We start from the raw sequence: 20,961 nt of genomic DNA, 5'->3' as shown, positions 1-20,961 counted from the left end.
AAGGTGGTTGGAGTAACGTTTGATTCATCGTAAAACCAGAAGGTGAGAAGGATTGTAAATCATGTTGTTTGAAAAGGGATGAGTTCAGAGCTTTGTGCAATGCCACTATAATTTTGGCACTTTTTTGTGAGTATATGTAACTATTTATTGCTACATGATAGATTTTTTAATTCTATGCACATCTATGCGTTTGCATATGTTGTTCATGTCGCATTTGCTGATGAAGGGTGTGGGGAGAAGCACGGCACAACCGGCTCTGGTATCACCAATGAAGCGGGCTGTAAGAGTTCAAAAAGGACTCTGCAGTTGCAACCTAAAATTCTGCGCTGGAGCTGTGCAGTGAATACAGGGGACCTGTTTTATTTTTGTTTAAAGGTGTAAGGGAGAAGAAGTGCAATCAAAAACAGTTAAAAGATTTGTGAATGTTACGGCGTGGCTGGTGCAGGAATGTTGGGGGGGATTTGTGCAAGAATTCGGGTGTGGGGGAGCATTGCTTTCAACTCCTCCTGCTGCTGGGGTTGCTCAGAAGTAATATAAAAAGAATGAACAAAAAATTACTGTATTTTGTCCAAACTGATCAAGTCATAACAAGAGAATTGTAATTCAGCCGGTGTGTCTGTTAGGATATCATCTCTTGATTTCAGATTCCCAGTCCTGTGTGTTGTTGGCTCTGCTGACAGTGATGAGAGACAAATCTCTCTGCTGTTGGCAGGAGCAGATGAGTTCACACAGGCATAGTGTGACAGAATTCCCTATATAAAAATTATCCTTGCTAATATAATATAATCATCCTTTAATGAAGTAGTCCTGTGGTTCCCATAGGATGTATCAAGTGAAGACTATGCTTTCATCCCACTGAATTATCAGTGTGTTTAGTGTGCCAGTCACACCCATGCCAAGATGCCACCACTAGCCATTGCTGCTCGTCTTCTTTTCAGGCCTCGTTTTAATTTCCTTTCCACTTCTGCAGCTCAGGTCAGGTGAGAAAGAGGAAAAAAAGCCAAGTGAGTGCACTTAAATTTTTGTTTCAGAATGCCTGCCATTTATGAACTAGTGATCAAATTAGTTGACCTAAATGTAGAGCCAAATTGAAAAATATATTCTCTGAGCATGTGCAGTATTTCAAAACTGCTGACTGTGTGTGCTAATGTCTTTTTGTGTTGGTGGTTTGTTGGAAAAGCATTTTGAGTACTTATTTGTGCACAGACTCTCACTCTGCTTCAGCTGCTGCTAGTCAAGAGGACTCAGAGTACACTTTTGAAGTCTTTCTGACTTGCAGGCTGTAAAGGGCCTTGTTCACCAGAGTTTGAAACTCTGGCAAACACTTTGCTGCAGATCTATTAAGGATGCTACAGCATTCCCAAGTGTGGTTGAGGCTGCCCGAAACTGCTGAGCTGGCATTTCACTTCAGACGGTGCTCACAATAAGGGCATACACACAAATCCTCCCCCACTGGTCCAACCCCAGAGCTCACAATTAAATGGCCTTTGAAAATGGCAAAGAGGCTTACGAAGAATAGCCTTGATGGAATCTAACCTTTCCTGGAGCTGGCCTTGTGTGCGGAATAGTTGATAATTTTCTGAGCTGAAGATGTTGAGAGGCGAACGCCTTTTAGCTGGAGCAAAATATCTGCAGCCTTCTTGTGTTCTGCATGTAAAGTACCAGCAAAGTCTGCCCTGGCTCCGTACGGCCACTCAACCTCTACAGCTCCCTCCAAGCCTTTTCTGTCTCCTGCAGGATCACAGAGGGGTGCTGAGGCTGGCCAACCCATCTCCGAGGCTGGAACCAGATGGGAGCTGGGTGCTCCCTGCCGGGGATGGGATCCAGCAGGGCACTCTGCCCCACTCACTGCTGGGCAGCTGGTGGGGCAAGAGTTAGGGGCTCTACTGGCTTGACTTTTGTAGTCTTAGGAAAGGAATATTTCCTCTAAATTGAGATGAAGTTTAAAATTAAAGCAAAAGGGGAAATGCATCTGCCCTGCAAATTCAGTCTTTGTCACTTGCACATGAAGCAAATTAAATCATTCTTTACAAAATGTGCATTTCCCATGATAATTAATCTTATACTATGAAAGAAAATCACACTGAGTAGAGGTTTGGGGTTACGGGTATTAAAAATATCTGAAAGCAGTTGGAGTCCTGTGTTTCTTTGGCAAAGACAATTCTATTTACAAGGTCTTTCGAAAGCAGTTGTGTATTTTCAACCTGAGTAAATGCCATAATCTTAAACCGTACACACTAAAGTCACTGATATGTGGTTAAGCCTTACAATAAAAAAAATAAAATTAAAAATTCGTTAAATTACCCATAGGTATAACTTTGATTTTTGGTACTAGTTTTTCATGCTAAGATGATTCTTTTGTTCTTCTGTCTCACACAAGCATGGCATATGTCCATAATCGTATCTATATTCAAGTTTACCAGATATCTGATGGCTTTTAAATGTTTTTATGGAGAATAAGTTTCTTTGGAGACTGCTAGGTTGACAGCTGACGAGTCTGAAATTATTTAGTTTATCCATATAACAATTTGAGGCTACTAAATTAATTTCATAAAGAAAGGCATGTTATTTTCAGAGGCTTCTTGTAACTGTTCACATAAAGTTTTTTTCTCATTTTTGCTACGTGATTCAGCGTACAAACCATGGTACAGTTCCTGTTCAAATATACCCCTCTTCTGGGGCTATCTGCCTGTGGGGAAGCAAGCCAGGGTGGCCAAGCTCATGCTTGGGGAGCTCTTGGTCTGGGACTGACGTTGGGTGCAAACAAACTGCAACCCCAGGTCTGCAGGTGTGAATGTTTGTTTGTGACATTTCTGGCTACAAGGTTTTCTGCCATGACTGCACTTCCATCTTCTTTTCCTTTGGAGTGCTGTTTTATCAGTAGAGGCTTCTCGCAGTCGAGTTTTTAGGAATAAAGCTGCCTCTGTTTTTCTTCAAAAAGCCTGAGTGTGATCACAGGTTCTGATGCTACGTTCTCCTTGCAGAACCTGCCTGTACCAAGCAGGATGGAAATGCAGGAGCTTAGATGCAGGTGGCTCAGATCCTCAGATTTTCACTTGAAACTGCCCAGTTTCTGGGAATAAAAAACCAACCAACCAAAAAAAACCCCAGACCAGGCTGAGATTTCTGAATACAATCGCATTGACCTCCCTTTGCAGGACTCATTTTTTAACAGAGCAAAGAACAAGACTGCTTTTGCTCTTGTGGTGCCCTTTTCCTGTTTTCACTGCCTTTGGCCACTGCAGGAATTGAGAAGGGGTGGGAATGCTGAGATTGTTGAGACAGGGCTTGTTTAAAACCCTGTGCTCAACTAGGGCAGCTGTACAGCAGGTTTTTCCTATGCTTAGTGCTTGTGATCTCTTTCCTTCTTTCTTGCAGTTACAGAGCAAAATCTGGAAATATTATATATAGTAAGCTGCTGAACATATAGAGGTTACTGGGGCACTAAAGTATTCACAGGAATCAAATAAATAACCTGTCTTTTAAGGCCAAATTTAAATCAGACTAAGAAAACCTGGCACAACTTTCTTTTTCCTTGAGTGGAGGTGGTGTCGAAGTGGTAACACTGGAAGTTTTACCTCTTCTTAGGCTGTAAAGGGTAAATGTGCACTTGGGAACATCAGTGCCTCAAAAGGAGCACTCAAGGGCCATTTATTCTCTAAAACAGCCTTGTTGTGCCAATGTTCCAGGGCACGGTGGGGGGCACAGGTGCTGCTGGGTGGTGGTTTGGTCTCTGGAGCTAGGAGGTGTGAGCTCCAGGAGCTCCGCAGCGCTGTGGGTCACGTTCTGCTCCTCTGCATGTGTTCTCCAGAGTGAAGTGCGCGTGTTGAAACCTGCATGGCTGCTTTTAAGTACAGAAATGACAAATGTATTTGCTAGCAATGGTATGTCACATACATGTTCCTTTTTTTTTAATGGAGACTCATGGTTGTCTCTTAGTAAATTCTCTGTGAATGGGACTTTACTGGCTGCAGGACAGATAAGGAGAATTTTCTTTCAAGCCTTCTATGTTAATGGAAACATAATCATGTTAGCTATGCTATCATTAAAAAACAAACTTATAAAAAGTATAACCTTAGGAGACAAGAGTTGCTACTACATCCACTAACACTTCATTCAGTTGACTTTCTCACACTGCCTGTCCTTGGGCAACACGTTGTGTTCCAAGGCTGGAGGCTGCTGGCCTCAGTGCAGAGACTCCAATTTACATTCTGGTCATACTGCAGCGTTTCATAACCCCGCTTCAGCTTTTCCCTGGCTTCCCAACAGCTCTGCCATCTGACACTGCACAGGGACCTCCAGGGCGAGGGAAAGGGCCTGGGAGTCCCAGGGAACAAGCAGAGCAGCCAAGAGTCTTTTCTAGAAGAGGCTGTCACTACAGGGTGCAGCACTGGCCTGAGAAGTGGCTTAAGCTGGTGGTGGATCAGAAGGCTCTTTAGCAGAGGTGTCTGGACTGAAAGGAAGGATTGGACCGGCTGTGTTGCGTAGTTCTTACCTACCACATGGGAAAGGGTCGTGAGAGCATGTGGGGGAAAAGAAGTCAAATATGGATCTCAGTGCCTGGTCAGAGTTTCCAGAAACTGTAAGAACTAAACCCTTTCAAATGTCTGTCCTCTAGTTTGGAGCAAATGGAAAACGACCTGTACAAATCAATGAGTTCATTAGAATTGCCTGCAAATTCCTCAAAACACTGATATACTTGTCGTCTGATTAATATTAGCAGTCCTTTTAATTTTATTTTGTGAGCCCTTGCCTGGAGGAAGTGCTCCAGGTTAATGCCTCCTGGCTGGCACTGCTGAGCCCCCCGCCGGAGCAGCCCAAGCTGTGGGCACAGACCTGGCACCGTGCTCTGGTGTGCAGCCTGCATCACTGCTGTGAGATGGAGAGAGAAATTCCACTCTACTAACTCTCACGTTTTGTGTTGTAGCCATGAGACGCAAACGACCTGCTGGGATCATCCCAAGATGACTGAGCTTTACCAGTCATTAGGTAAGACATCTCTACCAGATGTTTGGTACTTTTATTTATTTTTTTTTTCTTTCAATTGAATGATTTGCTAAGGCAAAGATTTCCAGAGGAAGCAAACCAAAATTAAGTCTAAGAGAGAGGCAGAGCTTTTACCAAGGTTAAAATTTTCTGCAAGGGAAATACATAAGGCACACATTTCAAACATGCAGTAGCAATAAATGTATTTCAGTTAGCACATTTGAAATGTACGCTGGGTTTATAAAGTAATTTGGGTGTATTGTTACAATCTCTTTCCTGAAAGACTGGAACAGAAGTTGGAAAAAAATAATCCTGAATCTTTTCACTGTCTAATCTACTTTACAAAAGGAACATGAAAAAAATCAAACCAAGCTGCTGTTAATGTTGACTTTTGGATGGTGGGAAGCCAATTGAAGCAATTTGCCAAACTGTGTTACCACTGCTTTATTTTTAAAGCACTTTCAATACTTAGAAGGCATAGCAGCTGTCATGATGTCATTTTGAATACCCAAATTGCATGCTTATTACGACTTCAGATGTGCCTCTCTGGTGGAGGGTTGTTTTTTTCATTTTTTAGCAGCTTTGGAATTTATTAACAGAAGCACATCTACAAGATAAAATAGGTTAATCTATGCTCTAGTGTAGGCTGCTTGGCAGGCCATTTAATAGCTAACTCTTTTATTTTAATGGTTGTGTTAATAAATAATAGAGGGTATAATAAAAATTAAGCTATTTTGCTGAAAGAAATATCAGTAAATATGCTGCATTCATAAAGGAGGTTACGTCTGTACAGCACACGTACATAAAGCAGCTTGAGCACTAGGACTGTCAGATCTAGCATTCTGTGCAGGCTTATTTGCCATGGTGAAAAATAGCTTAAATTATCACCTGCTAAACTCTAGTTTAGCTGCTGAAAACAGTCTAATTATGCCAGTGTAACCTATTTCAAGCAAATGCAGGTATCTCTATGGTGCTCTGCAGTTCAAGGCATGCTAAAAATATTTTAGAAAAGTGATGGAAAATGAAACAATACAGTGTGAAGATTTTTTCCTTATAGTATTAGCAGTGTGGCAGCAGTTGGTTTAAAAATTAACCAGAATGTTGCTTTGTAGGCCAAAAAAGGATATAAAATGTATAAGTTCAGGCTAAACAAATGCAAAAGCAGACAAGTAGTGACTTGACATTTAATTATAACGTATTGCCCTGTCTCCTTCATATTTCTGCTCCTAAAGTGAGAGGTTTAGAAGTTTCAGGACAAATGGTAATTGCACATGTAGACGTCCCTTTGGTACAGGTAGGTCTTCAAACAAGACCTGTTAATTGAACTGCACTCTGACTCCGCAGCCGCCTTTGATCCACAGATTGCCTGGTGTTGCTGATCCTGTTGTTGATCAGACTTAAAGTCCTGTTGCAACTGCTTTTCTTCTGCTAGTGCCCTGTTTCAGCCAGAGTACTCTTAAATACCAAGAAGTGAAAAGGTAACAAGGGAGAAAAGTGTCTTGATAGATTCAGGTCAGCAGTTCAGAAGATGTGTGACTGCTGAAGTCAGTTTGCATTTAGTTTAACTGAGTTTTATCACTGTGAGTATCACCCAAATGTCAGGAGTTTAAGATAGTCTTATTTTTTACTGCATAAAGAAGGAACATGTTCAGGCAGATTTTGTTTCTTACTTACCTGTGAACTTTCTTTTTCCCCTGCTATTTTCCTTTTCAGGAGCATTAAATGTCCAAAAAAGCAGTCCTCTATCTGGATGGTTCTGTTTCTTTTAGACTTGAGACCAAAAAGTCATTAATGTGAAAGCGACACTGATTTTAGCAAAATATGCATAATATGTATTTTTATGGGTAAACTGAGGTGTTCATATATGTGTACAAAAGAGACTAGACAATGTGACTCTTTGTGTACTGCCACATGGGTGAAGCTTTGATGGATGTGCGACTGAATAGCCTACCGATTTATTTTATTTTTGAACTGGGTGTAATCACCATTGCCTAACTCTCACACAAACTGCATAATACAAGTATAACCCGTTTAGTCTTGAACAGAACCCTTGATGTATTTTCAGTGCTTTGCTTTGCCTCAGGTCAAAATGGTAATAATGGGATGTTTGAAGTCTTTTCAGACTGTTCAGTAATATATTATCTGAGAAGATGTTATTAAAGTCGATTTTGTATTGCATACTCATTAGATCCTATTATTCTACCCCCCATTAGGATCCAAATTTTGTTTCTAATTCATATAAAGAAGTTAGTAAAGAGCTTACTATGTATGCCTTTTTAAAAATCTGGTAGAAAGCATGGATTTGGCAAGTGGGTAAATGTAAAAACGTGAGACCAAGTACATCAATGCTGTCAAGAGTTTTCATTTCCATTTTCCAACTCCTACACTTACCCAGTATAGAATAATTCTATGTGATGTAACTCTCTATACATGCCAGTATATCATAATTTGCTACAGGATGCTTATCTCTAATTTAAATTTTTACAAATTACTGAGGACCTAATTTTTTTAAGTGAATGAGGAGGTGCATCCTGCTATGAGGTAACATTTCTTACCTGCCTCTGAGATGCAAGAGACACCTATCCAAGACAGAAGAGTAATATTAACCTAATATCCAATTCACATACCTACAAATTGTTGCATTACATTTTGCTAAAATAGGTGAACTTCAAGTGAGATTTACCGATTCATTTTTCTATCTTTAGAGTCTGGGTATTAATAAAAATTAAGCTAAATTACTTGGGAGCATTATTTGGTACTGATAAAAGAAGGTAGCAATATGCTGTGCATATTGTTCAACTGGGACTGCATCAGAGACAGCAGGAGGAATCTACAGGAAGAAATTATACAAAAATCTTCCTTTGAAGGATGTGTTCTCAAATTCTCTTGGAGCTCATTTGCTAAAACAGCTGGTAATAAAGACACATGTTAAATACTTGATTGAAATTATATATGTGTATAAAAAAAATTCCAACTGGTGGTTCTTTCTAACAGAGATTTTCCTTTTAAGACACTAAGATGCTTGTTCCTGACTGCTTTTATTATTTAAACAATGTAGCATTTTATCAGTGTTAATGAAATATTTACTCAAGTTGAGCAATTTTTACCCTTCTTTAAGTTATGGCTACTTGAAGTTCTATAACAAGCTGTCTATATTGAGTGACTTAATTGTTTAATGTTTAGTTGAAGTGGCAGCAGGAAGTAAATGTTGGTGTAGATTAAACTGAAAAAGAATCATATAAGTTAAGAAGATAGAGAAGAAATGAAAGCTGAAATAGAAAAGGTAGTAAAAATCACGATACATGAGCTTCAAAGGATCAGAAGCTGACAGACATCCCCTGGTTTGTATTTACACCATTATGAACCACTCCTATTTTCTTCTAACTTCCTTCTGAAAAGCCTTCAAAGAATCAAGAACTGCTCCAGGTGCTTTTCTTTCCAAAATTAGTTCCTCTGCAGCATATTTGCTGTTTTACATCCCCCTTACAAATTTTTTCATCCTTTATGATGACTCCAGGGTGTCATTGAAAAGGGAATTTCGGTTGTTTCACTGTCTTGGAGACCAAGGACCTTTGCATGAGGGGAGAGACAGAAGGAACAAGAATCATAAAGTGGTCTGAGTTTGCTCAATTTTTTCAGATTATCTTCTGAGAGTGAACATTTAATGTCAGACAGCTTAGCTCTGAATAGCAGTATTTTGCCTTTAAACTGAGAATGACAGCAGCCTTTGCTATGGTGGCCCAGGAGGACTTGGCTTGTCGTGCCATACTCTTAGTGTCCCCCTCCTCCAGCCTTCCTGTGTCATGTCACGTCAGTACAAGTGTCCTCAAGGTGCATTAGTGTCACCACGAACAGTAATTGCAGTAGCAGGATGCATTCAGAAATGTTTATCAATCCTAATTCACCAAGGCAAGACAAGAGGGGGAAAACCACCCTCATCCTTGCAGGCTGCAGTGCACTGGTGACAGCTCTCCATTTAACTTAGAGGATGGGGGGCAGTTCTCTATGGATTACATGAAAGAAATGTCAGACCTGCTTAACACAAGGTGGGAGAATGCTGGAAGGCACCTCTGGGCTCTCAGCAGCAGCTGCTGTGCTGGTTTTGTGGCTGGCTTCTCTTGTGCAGCAATGTGAGCTTCTAACTCCCAGTGACCAAGGCTGGCCAGCTTCATCCTCTTTGGTTTGTGTGTTTTGATATGTTCTTCTGAAGAGCTGCCTGGAGAGGCTGAACTGCCCCTGGCTGCCATTACAGTTTCTATTAGCAACCAGTAAACCTACTACTAAAGACATGAGGTTTTGTTCATATTCATGTTTTCCCTGTTTGCACCAGTAAGACCCATGCCTAGTGCACACATCAGTTGTTTGATGTCTATTGCAATCCAGTGAGGTTATCCATGTAGCCTCTCTTTAAAGGTTGCTTATTCACTCAAGTCCTTTTCCAGCCCTTTTCAGAAAATAGGATTGCTTGTGTTCAGTCAGCCTTGGCCATCGTTGGTCTAGAGGAGGTCGTGTTTCCGTGTGATTGAGTCCTGTGCAGCACACACCTAACAGACAGTAGACGTAATTGTGGCAGAGAGGTGGAACTGCTGTCCCAAGAGCAGTGGACAAATGGACACCTTTCATTATTATTTTATTATTATTTCCTGAAGTTGTTTGTAATTTATTTATTTTAGGATTTTCCAGTATGACTGCTTCTCACCAGAGTACAAAAAAGGTTTCTGAACTTTCTGACTGCAAACTCCACTCATATCCCAGTCTCACAATGGGATGTACCAGGTGTACATCAAATCCTTTCTTACATTTTTGTATTTGCAGGCTGAAGAAAAGACACTCCATTCTAAAACTCCCAAAGATCACGTCAGTTGGTCTGATTACAGGGATGCTGGCACATACTGTGGTGTTCAGCCACGGGATCTAGATGCAGTCAGTAGTACTGTGGTGCCCTTGGTACCTCCCACTTGTTAATTTGCAGAGGCACTGTTGGCTTTTTCACTCAGTTGGACAGGCCTAGTACAATGTGCTGGGTCATTTCATGGAGAATGGTTAAGCTGTACATAGAATAACAGTTTACTGTTATTTATTACCAAAGCAATGTAGATGATAGCATTAATTATTGTAATAATAAAAGTCAATGGCTGAGACTCAGCTGATATTAAGCAGTGTTACTTGATTAATTTCTTTCCTTTGTGCATTTGTGTCATTTGCATTTTAAAATTACAATTCCAGAAGAGGCAATATATGTCACTGTAGGGCACCGTTAAAAGAATTATTTACAGGTTTGGGGCAGCAGGAGGAAACCCAGAATTCTTACCAGCTGGGCAGGGAATCTCAGCTGTATTGAAACAATGTGAGCTGAAGCTTTTTGAAAAGGGAAAAGTGCTGCTAATGTCTGAAGAAACATGGAAAGTTTAGTGGCTGTAGAGGAATTACTGTCTATTCAGGACTGTCCAGTAAAGAGGTGTTAAGATCTGTTAGGAAGGCAATGTAATTCCCAAAACAGGTTATCCCCAGGCAGTGTATTTATGAACAGTCTATAAGCTTGTGTCACAAGCTGTGGCTGAGTAAGGCTTTCAGGGTTCCAGGTATATCACTGTAGGTTCACATTTTCTGTCCTTGCACCTGAGAGTAAAAAAAAAACCCTCAGAACACTGTAAATCTTATCAAATGAAGATGAGGATTTAACTTGATGACATCTATTTTCTTTAAAAAATGAAGTTGTTAATGTGCTAAATTTTACTTATACCAGCTGAAGCATGTAAGCTGCTCATTTCAGTTAGATGATGTCCAGACAGTGAGATAATTGCTGACTGCAGGACCAAGTGAAGGGTGTGTGTTTTGCCCTCATTAACTAAAGAAGCAATTATAATAATAGTCACAATCATATAAACAAGAAACCCCTTTTTAAAGAAGAAGGAAAGGTAGTTTCCAGGTAGAAGGGTCTTTATAAGATGCCTTCAGACTACATTGGGAGAGAGATAAATGGTATGAAGAACCTTTGGTGGGAGGTCGCCTGGCTTTTTCTTTTCATTGCTTTTAAACACAGTGAGATGAGTCTGTCATACAGGATGGGATGATATCAAATGGAACCTCCCAGCCACTCAGCACTCTCAGCAGATGCAGCAGCTGTAAGGGGGTCAGACTGTTTAAGAACCACTGTGAAAAGCAGTTTAGTTTTAACACCTTATTTAAAACCTGTTGTCTGGGTTATAGATTTGACTCCTTAAGAATAAAAACAAATACCCCCTCATGCTAGATGCTAAACCTCTTCTTAAATTGGTTATTTTAGAAAGCTTACTGATTTTAATTTTTTTATTGCTTTTAGTTATTTTATAAGCCATTTAATGCAGTAAAAGATCAAGAGTATGGGAATGTGTTTTTCCTCTTAATTTATTGCTCATATCCCAATGAAAAATCCAGAATTTAGCAAGGGAGGATTAAAAAAAACCCAAAACTCAAACTACAAATATTTATTTGATTCTGTGTCCATAGTCAGTGAGACATTCCAGCAGGTGGTTTGAATCACTGACCACTTTTCAAATGAGTGGGGTTTTTGCTTGATTATCCATTAGCAAAAAGATCTACTGCGTGTAATGGCAGGTGTTTCTAGAATACTTTAGAAATGGAACATAGCCCTTATGTTTTGAAATTTCTCTCAACATGCAGAATTATGCAGAAAATGTTAAAATTTAATTATCATCTCTCCACAGTATTTCTGATTTGAGTTATTCCTATCAGCAGTCTGAACTGAAGTACCCTTCATTAAAGCTGCATTTGTAATAAAAGCACTAGCTCTTGTTCACTGTTATCATGTTATTAGATAGAGAATGATAGATATTCACTTGAACAGAGAGGTCATTCATGGCTGAGTGGTGGGAAAGTCATGATTTCTCTTTGCTCTGGAATGTAAATATGTCACCAAATACTCCCTCGTGATCCTTTCTTCTGTCTTTCCTTTCCAGGGGCCAGGTGACCTCTTCCACTGCATCGTTGTTTCAGACCATAAACAGATTATGCTCTTGGGCATTTACATTTTTTTGTTTAGAGCTTCAAAGTTGCCTTCTGAGCAAGAAGGGGGAGTATTGTGAAAAACTTGCAAAAGTTTCACAATACACCAAGGATTTTTCAGCCCTCTGACCACAGGCTCGGAGGGTGAGGTGATACATACTTACCAGGAGTGTGAGGAAAGGGCTGGAGGAAAACTTGTGGGGTGCATTGAGCTCCTCAACCTGCTCCAAAATGATAAAAGCTTTGGAAACAGGGCTTAATTGGGTCCTAACTCAGTGGGCTGTGTAGGGGTGGAGAATGCAACTTTTTTTTTTCCATTAGGATCCAGGAACAAAAAAGGCAAAAACAATTTCACCACACATAGAGGCAGGAACTACTGGTGTTTCCAAAGGCTTTTGGAAGGTTGCTGCTGCTTGAGGCCCCTTCCTCCTCCTCCTCTGCCTCTTCCCAGCAGGAGCAGCTGGGGTGTGACCCGGCAGTGTGTCTGTGCTCCTCACTCGAGGTCCCCCCTCGCTGGTGGCTTTATGTCCAGTGCTCCCCAGCCCAGGGCCAAGACTCATTCCCTGGCAGTCTTGGCTTCTGTGGTTCATTTAAAGAGGGTCTCATCCAGCAAGCAAAATGTTTTGGACACAGTTAGGAGGGGCCTGGGCTCCTTCTGCTGAGCAACACATTTGTTCCAGCAGTAGCCCTGGGGGAGGAAAGACACCACTGACAGTTTCATAGGCATAGGGAGGGGAAAAGCAAAATCATTAAGATCCAGTGACCTTAAGTGACTGTCACCATCTGGTAAGACAGCTGTCCATCAGGAGCATGGAGGTGGTGGCATAAGGAGACCAGAGGTGAGCAGCTGGCACAGGGACAGTAACTGGGTGCAGGCTAATCCTGGTGACAGCAGCGGAGGTGGCAGTGGAGGTGTGTGACGGCTCAGCCTTGGCTTGCAGAGCCAGATGAGCAGTGCTGCTGCTTTTCCAAAACCTGAGATGAGGGCTCCAAAATGAGCACCTGGCATTGCTGCTTCATCATTTAGAGCAGATGCTTCTTGGCAGCAGTGTCGTTAAGGTTGATGATAAATTCAGTGTGTATTACATATACAGGAAAATAGATGTAAACTGTAGCACTTCCAGGATTAAATGTCTTCACGCATTGTACTTTCTGCCTTGATCAAGGCCTGAAATATGCATATATATTTACTCACATTTCTCAAAATGTAAATAATAAATAGATAAGCTTTTTTCAGAACATTCAGGGAGAATTTAAGAGAGGCTTCTTCATTTTGTCAAATGCTAGCCATAATACTCTTTTATAGAATACAAATACAGATTTGCAACAAGGGTGTAAAGTGCAATTGAATTCATAGTGTGTTTGTGAGAGACTGCTTTATTAATTTCCATTTCAGACAAATTAAGTCACTTTATTTAAACTTCTCACTGTATTCTACACCACATAAAGGACCTGTCAGGGTGACGGTAAGGGACAGAGCTGGCAGGAGCAATACACAGAAGTGCCCATTAAAAAGGTGTATGCAACTCTGTATAGAAAAAGAAATTATATACAAAGCTGAAACTTCCTTTTCTGCTGTAAGACGTGTCTCAGAAATGTTCCACAGCTTTTATTAAGGTATACAAAACTACTGAATTATCATACCTCATTCATTCAGAACAGCTTAATTAAAATTAATGTAATTGAGACTATATTCCCTCTGCTACCTATACCTGTACAGCATTATAAATGATGTTGGGATAGTTATACCCAAGCTACCACATTTCAAACAGCTTTGCAGCACCTTAGCTTGTATGCCAGCCAGGAAATGTTTTGTCTTTCCCTGTTTTTCATCACATTCTTTCTCTTCTGTCAGGCTTAGAGAAAGCCTATTGACCTAAAGGGACCTTTATTTTGAGCTATTACATTTTTTCCCCTAATGTTCTTTTCATATTTACATTGTAGCTTACATTTTCTAAACACTTTCCCATCAGTAATTCCTCAGGCTCCACGGGTTTCATGAGTAAATTAAATGCGTTCAACGGTGTTGTCAGGTGCTGAAACTGGCTGGCACAAGCAGTGTATTTCTGTTCTGGAAAACCCTTTAAGTTGCAATATGCCAAGCAATCTCTTGTGAATGATCCTTAGGCTGCACAGGAGTGTCTGTGCCCAGGAATTAGTTGGGTGGGTGGCAGGGCCAAGAGCATGCATCTGGTTTTTCGTGGTGGGTGGCTGCCCTGCAGCGTACAAATGTGTCCCCTGCCACTCCTCAGTTCCCAGTGCAGCTGCTGGCAGTGCCCCTTGGGAACCAGCCTCAGTGCTCTTTGTCCCCACGGTGTCCAGGAGGTTTTGCAAGCCATGGTTAAACTATTCAGTGGGGACTTGTGCTGATGTCCTTATTTTGTTAAACGAATTAGGACAGCTCTAGCAAAAGGTGAGCCAGACAGTGTCTTCCCAACTGAGTGCCATTGCCTGTCACACTGCCAGAGCCACTGGCTCCCTGCCATTTTGCAGGTGGGGACCTGGAAACTCACCTGGCTGGGTGAGCTGGCTTCTCTCCAGAAAGGCTCTACATCTCTGGGCATGGCTGGGGCCTGCTGGGATGGAAAGCACAGAAGTTTAATTGGATATTTTTAGTAAGCTTTTTGTTTTAGCAGTAGCTGGGAGTCACCTGTTTTTTCCTGGGCAGAGGTTTTCCATTGGGGCTGCCTGCACACAGTCTGGCTGGTGCATAAGGTGAGCAAGGAAGAGTTTCAGGGTCTTATCTCCCCCACAGTGCCTTCAGTGTGAAAAGCTCTGCAGTATTTTCAGAAACACTGCTGCAGTCACTGATGTTGTTCTTTCAAGTGCTCTTTAGTTCAGTGCCTTTGAACAAAAGGACGTAACACTTTAGGACTCACTGAGGTTTTTTGGGATGGTTGATTGTTGAGATTTGAGGTCTTTATTAGCTCAATGAATTTTCTAACAAATTTATTTCCCCCCTCTGCTCTTTTAACCAACAGGTATAGTCTTGTAGTTCAACATAACACCGTCTTTGTGAGTCTGGTTGTTTCTAGTGTGTAAAGCTGATCTTTTGTTCTAATATTGCCTCCCTACAGCTGACCTGAACAACGTCAGGTTCTCGGCGTACAGGACTGCCATGAAACTCCGCAGGCTGCAGAAAGCCCTCTGCCGTAAGTACTGCCTGTGCCCCACCCGCTGCCAGGAGGGCTCAGTGACCAACACAGGTTTATCCACAGATCTCAGAAGCAGAAAAACACTCCAACACATATCCTTGCCTGGTACATGGAGACCTCTCACCTGATGGGCCTTCTGCTGCCACCGGTTTGCATGATCACTGTAAGACCAGAGCAGCGGTTCAGAGATAAAACTGAACATATTTGTAAATACTGTGCATATTTCTCATCTTTACACTCTTTAGCCAGGTATTTTCACTGTGCCATGTCACTGTGCCACGACCTGTGTCAGACACAGCTTTACAGCCCAAAGGAGCACAGTTGTGCTGTGTTGGGAACAGTGAGAGCTTGGGGGAAATAATTGCTTCAGAGCTGGAGTTGCTAATGGTTTGTTAGGTTGAATCTTGAACCCTGAGGGGTTATTGCCTTTAAATGAGATTGTTGCAATAAACATTTAGTTTCATTTTTTCTCGAGCTTTTGGGTGTGTTGAGAAGTCTCTCATCAGCTGTACATTACTGATCTGCGTGTTCGAACATTTTAATTCTCCCAAATGCTGTATGTTATTCTACTTTTCTCTGGAATTACATTTCCTTTTCAGCCTATTGTAACCTGATAGCTAAATAATTCGCTCACCTTTTTCTTGATAAGCCTGTCAGTTGCCAAAGCAAGCAGTTTATTAAGCAATGCTATTGGGAGGATTATTAAAATATTTTAACATCCACAACTTGGCATTTAATTACAGGGTTAAATTTTTGACACAGTTGCAAATGTCTCAACTGTTGATTTATCTCAAGTTGGATTTGTGCTCACATGCTTTCTGGAACTGTGTCAAACCTCGGTATTTTTGAGCATGTTTACTTTTAGGCTTATAAGCATGGGTGAATTCTGCTAAAGTGAGCAGACTTAATTTCTGAATGTATTAAAAATAGGGAAAAAAAGGAAAAAACAAACAATAAGTGAAAAGTCTTGTAACATAATGAAAGATTCCAACATGAATGCAGTGACAAAGAAGGAATTATGATGATTAGAAATATAAACATCTTTCCATGGTACAGCACTTCTGCCACACTCACTGTGGAAATGTGGTATAAAGAAACTGGAGTGATATGCAGTGAAAAATATTCATAATCAGTGCAGCACTAAAGGAAGCAGAATTTTTGGAATTAACTAGCTGGAACTGCATAAGTATAATTTGTAATAGGTTTCTATGACTGAAAATGCAAAACTTTGCATCCCATTTTATCTGTATTATAATCACAGAATATTCTGTATTGGAAGGAATTCACAGGTATCATCCAAGTCCAACTCCTGGCCCTGGGCAGGACATCCCAAGAGTCACACCATGTGCCTTAGAGCATTGTCCACACACTTGAGCTCTGTCAGGCTGATGCTGTGACCACTTCCCTGGAGATCCTGTGCCAGTGCCCAGCCACCCTCTGGGTGAAGAACCTTTTTCCAATATCCAAACTAAACCTGCCCTGACACAACTTCAGACCATTCCCTTGGGTCCTGTCACTGGTCACAGAGAGAAAAGATCAGTGCCTGCCCTTTGTCTTCCCCTGATGAGGAAGCTGTAGCTGCAGTGAGGTCTCCCCTCAGTCTCCTCCAGGTGGAACCCAGTGCCCTCAGGCCCTCATGGCTTCACCATCTCATTGCTCTGCAGACCCATCACCATCCTCATGGCCTCCTTTGGATGTTCTTTAACAGCTCAATGTCTTTTTTGTACTGTAGCACCCAAACCTGCCCCAGCCCTGGCGGTGAGGCCGCCCCAGCCCAGAGCAGAGGGGACAATCCCTCCCTTGCCCGGCTGGCCATGCTGGGCCTGGTGCCCCAGGACACGCTTGGCCCTCCTGGCTCCAGGGCACTGCTGGCTCAGATCCAACTTTCCATCCACCAGCACCCCCAGGTCCCTGTCCCTGGCGCTGCTTTCCAGCCTCTCATTCCCCAGTCTGTCTGTACAGCCAGGGTTGCCCCATCCCAGGTGCAGATTCCAGCACTTTCCCTTGTTGAATTTCAAAGGGTTGGTGACTGCCCTGGCCTCTCATTTGTCAAGGTCTCTCTGCAGGGCCTCCCTGCCTTCAAGGAGTGAACAGCTCCTCCCAGTTTTGTATCACTGCAAACTTGCTCAGTGTCCCTTCCAGTCCTGTGTTCAAGACCTCAATGAAGATGTTGAAGAGCACAGGGCCGAGGATGGAGCCCTGTGGAGCCCCCCCAGTGACAGCTCTCCACTCTGGTGTCACCCGTTCACTGTAACCCTGTGTGCCCCATCTGTGAGTCAGCTGCTCGCCCATCACATGGTGTGTTTGTGCAACTGGGAGCTGGACATTTTGTCCAGAAAGATCCCATGAGAGACAGTATTGAAAGTTTTACTGAAATCCAAAACGATTACATGAGCTGGCTTCCTTTGGTCAGCTAGCTGGGTTGTCATGAAGTGTCATGTCATAAAGTACTGGAATGGTGTGCCTGGGGAAGTGCTGGAGTCACCATCCCTGGATGTGCTTAAAAAAAGACTGGATGTGGCACTCGGTGCCATGGTTCAGTTGAGGTGTTAGGGCATGCTTTGGACTCCATGATCTTGAAGGTCTCTTCCAACCTAGTGATTCTGTGAGATTCTGTGAAAGGGAAATAAAATTTGTTGAGCAGGACTTTCCCCTCACAAATCTGTGCTAGCTGTTGCTCGTCAGGTGTTTTTCAGTAACTGATTCATACCGTTAAATAATTCTGGACTCATCCTGGACCTTTGCGTTGGGTTTGTGTGGCCAGGCTTTGGTTGCAGGTGTCTCCAGGGGTGGTTTCTCTAAGAAGCTGCTAGAAATTTACCCCATGTCTGACAGAACTAATGCCAGCTCCAAGACAGACCCGCTGCTGGCCAAGGCCAAGCCCAGCAGTGGCAGTGGTAGTGCCTGTGGGTAATGTTGTTGAGAAGGGTGTGGGAGAAAATCTGTTGCACAACAGCAGCTGGGAAACAGGAGGGGAAATAATGTGAGAGAAACAGCTCTGCAGACACCAAGGTCAGTGCAGAAGGAGGGGGAGGAGATGCTCCAGGCGCCAGAGCTGGGATTCCTCTGCAGCATATGGAGAAGAGCATGGTGAGGCAGCTGTGCCCCTGCTGCCCGTAGAGCTCCACAGTGGAGCACAAATCCACCTGCAGCCTGTGGAGCACCCCATGCCAGAGCAGGTGGGTGCCTGAAGGAGGCTGTGACCCATGTGAAACACACGCTGGAGCAGGCTCATGGCAGGAATTGTGAACTCCTGGAGAGGAGCCCACGCTGGAGCAGGTTTGCTGGCAGCACTGTCTGTTCCCAAAGGACTGCATCCTGTGGGAGGGATCCACTCTGGAGCACTTTGTGAGGAACTGCAGCCAGTGGGAAGAACGTGCGTTGGAGCGGTGTGTAGAGGACTGTCTCCCGTGGGAGACTGCACACGGAGCAGGGAAGAGTGTGAGGAATCCTCCCACTGAGGAGATAGCAGCAGCAGAAACAACATGTGATGAATTGACTGCAGCCCCCATTCCCCTGCTGCTGCTGTAGGGGAGGAGGTAGAGAATTTGGGAGTGAAGTTGACCCTGGGAAGAAGGGAGGAGTTGAGGGATGTGTTTTAAGATTTCAGAATTGTTACTCATTATCCTCCTCTGATTTGATTGGTAATGAATTCAGTTGATTATCCCAAGTTGGGTCTGTTTGCCAGTGACAGTAACTCATGAGTGATCTCTCTCTGCCCTAATTTTGACCTGTGAGCCTTTTGGTGTCTTTTCCCTCCCCTGTCCAGCTGGGCAAGCTGAAGTGAGTTCATCTCTTAAGGTTACATTTAGGTAAATTTTCAGAGAATTGATGCTCTCAGAGACATGCAGTGGCACTTACACTGATTACTCTAGCACATTCTTCATACTTGTATCTAAGCAGAAGTATTTAAGGAATTTGGTTAGCAGGCTTTGTTCTCACAAATATTTTTGCCTGGAGACACCATCATTGTATTTGTGTATTCTATCATTTCAGTGTCGCTTGTGAACTCAGTTCAATTAGGTTTTTTTAAGAACCTCAACTCATTACAAAATTATTTTTCTGCATTTTGGCAGTAGTAGAATTTAGAGCACAGTGCTGGATTTCAGGGCTCCTACGCAAAGCCAAAGTCTCACTTGCAGTAGGTGCTTCTTTCAGCTCTTTTCATTTCTGTTTCAAAATTGCAGGAGTTTATATATATATACGCCTATATATATCTGTATCTTCTTTTCTGCAAATTTCATAGATAACAGCAATTCTGTCTACTGAGGAGTACTCTAAAAATGTGTGTTTAATAGAAGGCCTGCAGAAGTAAAGGTACAGCCTACTTCTCAGTGGCAAGAATAGAAATGCTTTATAAAGGGAGCTGTACTTAAACTTTAGTTCTTTCAGTTCATAAATCAGCCCAATGACCATTAAGACACTAGAACATTAAGCCTAAAGAAGAATGTGGAAAATAGCAGTCCTTAACAAATAAATGCTTATGTGTTATCTAGTGTGTGGCTTTATCATTTCAGCCTTCAAAATTGTTGTGAGCATGCCAGGTGTAACTGTTGCACCAGGTTTTTTTAAATGTACGGATTCCTTTGATAATCACATCAAAGCATGATGGCTTTCTTGTTTTGCTACTTTTTACAGATCTGATCTTTAAGTGGAAACCACATCAGGATATCAATAAAATGAGATATATTCACTAACTTTACTTGGAAATACAGCAAAAGAAAATACTCAAGAACTTCCTGCTAGGGGTCATTTTTCCTTTAATTGTATGCAGACTAGATTAAATATATTTTTTTAATGTGTCAGCCAACAGCAGCAGGTTGTAGAGGGGATGATCTTGCATTCTGGGAGGACCATTTATACTTTTTATTACCAGCCATATGTTGAGTGTTCCCTAAGTTCAGTTTGTGACCTCTAGAGTGTACTTTCTCCTGCCTGTTAATTGTCACTTCTGTCCTTCAGCTGGTTACTTATTCCATGTTGTCTTTTATACTTTTCCTGCAATCTGGCAGCATCTAGTTAAAAACATTCTAACTTTTTCTCTATTGCCTTAGAGGCCAAAGAAATATTTATATAAGAGACTTAGACTTCAAAGTAATCTAGAAGCCACTGCTCACACAGATTTTGGTGTCAGTTCTGGAATTTTAAATAAAAAAGTATAAAAGAGTGGCAGAGAACCCACAAGAGGTGCAAAGGATAAAATGGTGGTTTATTTCAAGTAAAGCTTTTCAAATCACTGCATGGTGCCAAACACTCAGCTCTTCAATACATATCTGATTGTGGAGCTTGTCTTGTGCTAGTTGGTCATTCACAGGACCTCCACATCTGCTTTTAGGAAAGAAATATGCAGTTCCATGTTCTGGGAGAGGACCCCACACACATTTCTTACGTCTTGGTGGGAAAGATGAAGGAGGATCTTAATGTGATGAGGGCCAGAGCCTGTCTTTTTCCCACAGAAAGAGGTTCCCTAGAGCAGAACGTGTTGGCAAGCACTCTTTGCTTGTTAGGAGATGATTGTGTGTTACAGACTTCGGGATAGGACAGGAGGTTGATGAAGAGTGGGCTGAAAGGCTTTTCAGAATATGCTGCTTATTAACAGGAAAAGCTTTCACAAAGTGGAATGACCCATGTTTAGCAGTAGCTGCATATATAATTATGCTGCCACTCCGATGCCTGAGGGGTTCATTTAATTACCATTGATTCATAGTCTCAGAGGAACTGACAGTTCAGCCTAAAGCTCCGAGTTATAGGTGTTGTGAGGGCTGTGCTCTATTTTCAATTTGACTAATGAATTCTTAGAAGAAAAACATCTTTC

The 20,961-nt window shown here is 42.1% G+C and overlaps 1 protein-coding gene across 6 annotated transcripts in view; it reads left to right on the top strand.

Annotated features, from left to right (window-relative positions):
- The window catches only part of DMD (dystrophin), a 978,378-nt gene that overhangs the window by 895,062 nt on the left and 62,355 nt on the right, over positions 1-20,961 (top strand). For all 6 annotated transcript variants that reach the window (XM_063392999.1, XM_063392994.1, XM_063392995.1 and 3 more), the window contains 2 exons: positions 4,928-4,989; positions 15,069-15,143. In XM_063392999.1, the coding sequence (XP_063249069.1) occupies positions 4,928-4,989; positions 15,069-15,143 (137 nt within the window). The remainder of the gene's footprint in view (positions 1-4,927; positions 4,990-15,068; positions 15,144-20,961) is intronic.

Source organism: Prinia subflava, chromosome 3 (assembly GCF_021018805.1).
Source record: "Prinia subflava isolate CZ2003 ecotype Zambia chromosome 3, Cam_Psub_1.2, whole genome shotgun sequence".
Lineage (NCBI taxonomy): Eukaryota > Metazoa > Chordata > Aves > Passeriformes > Cisticolidae > Prinia > Prinia subflava.
The sequence above is the reverse complement of the archived record's forward strand: the minus strand, read 5'-3'. Positions and strand labels throughout refer to the sequence as shown.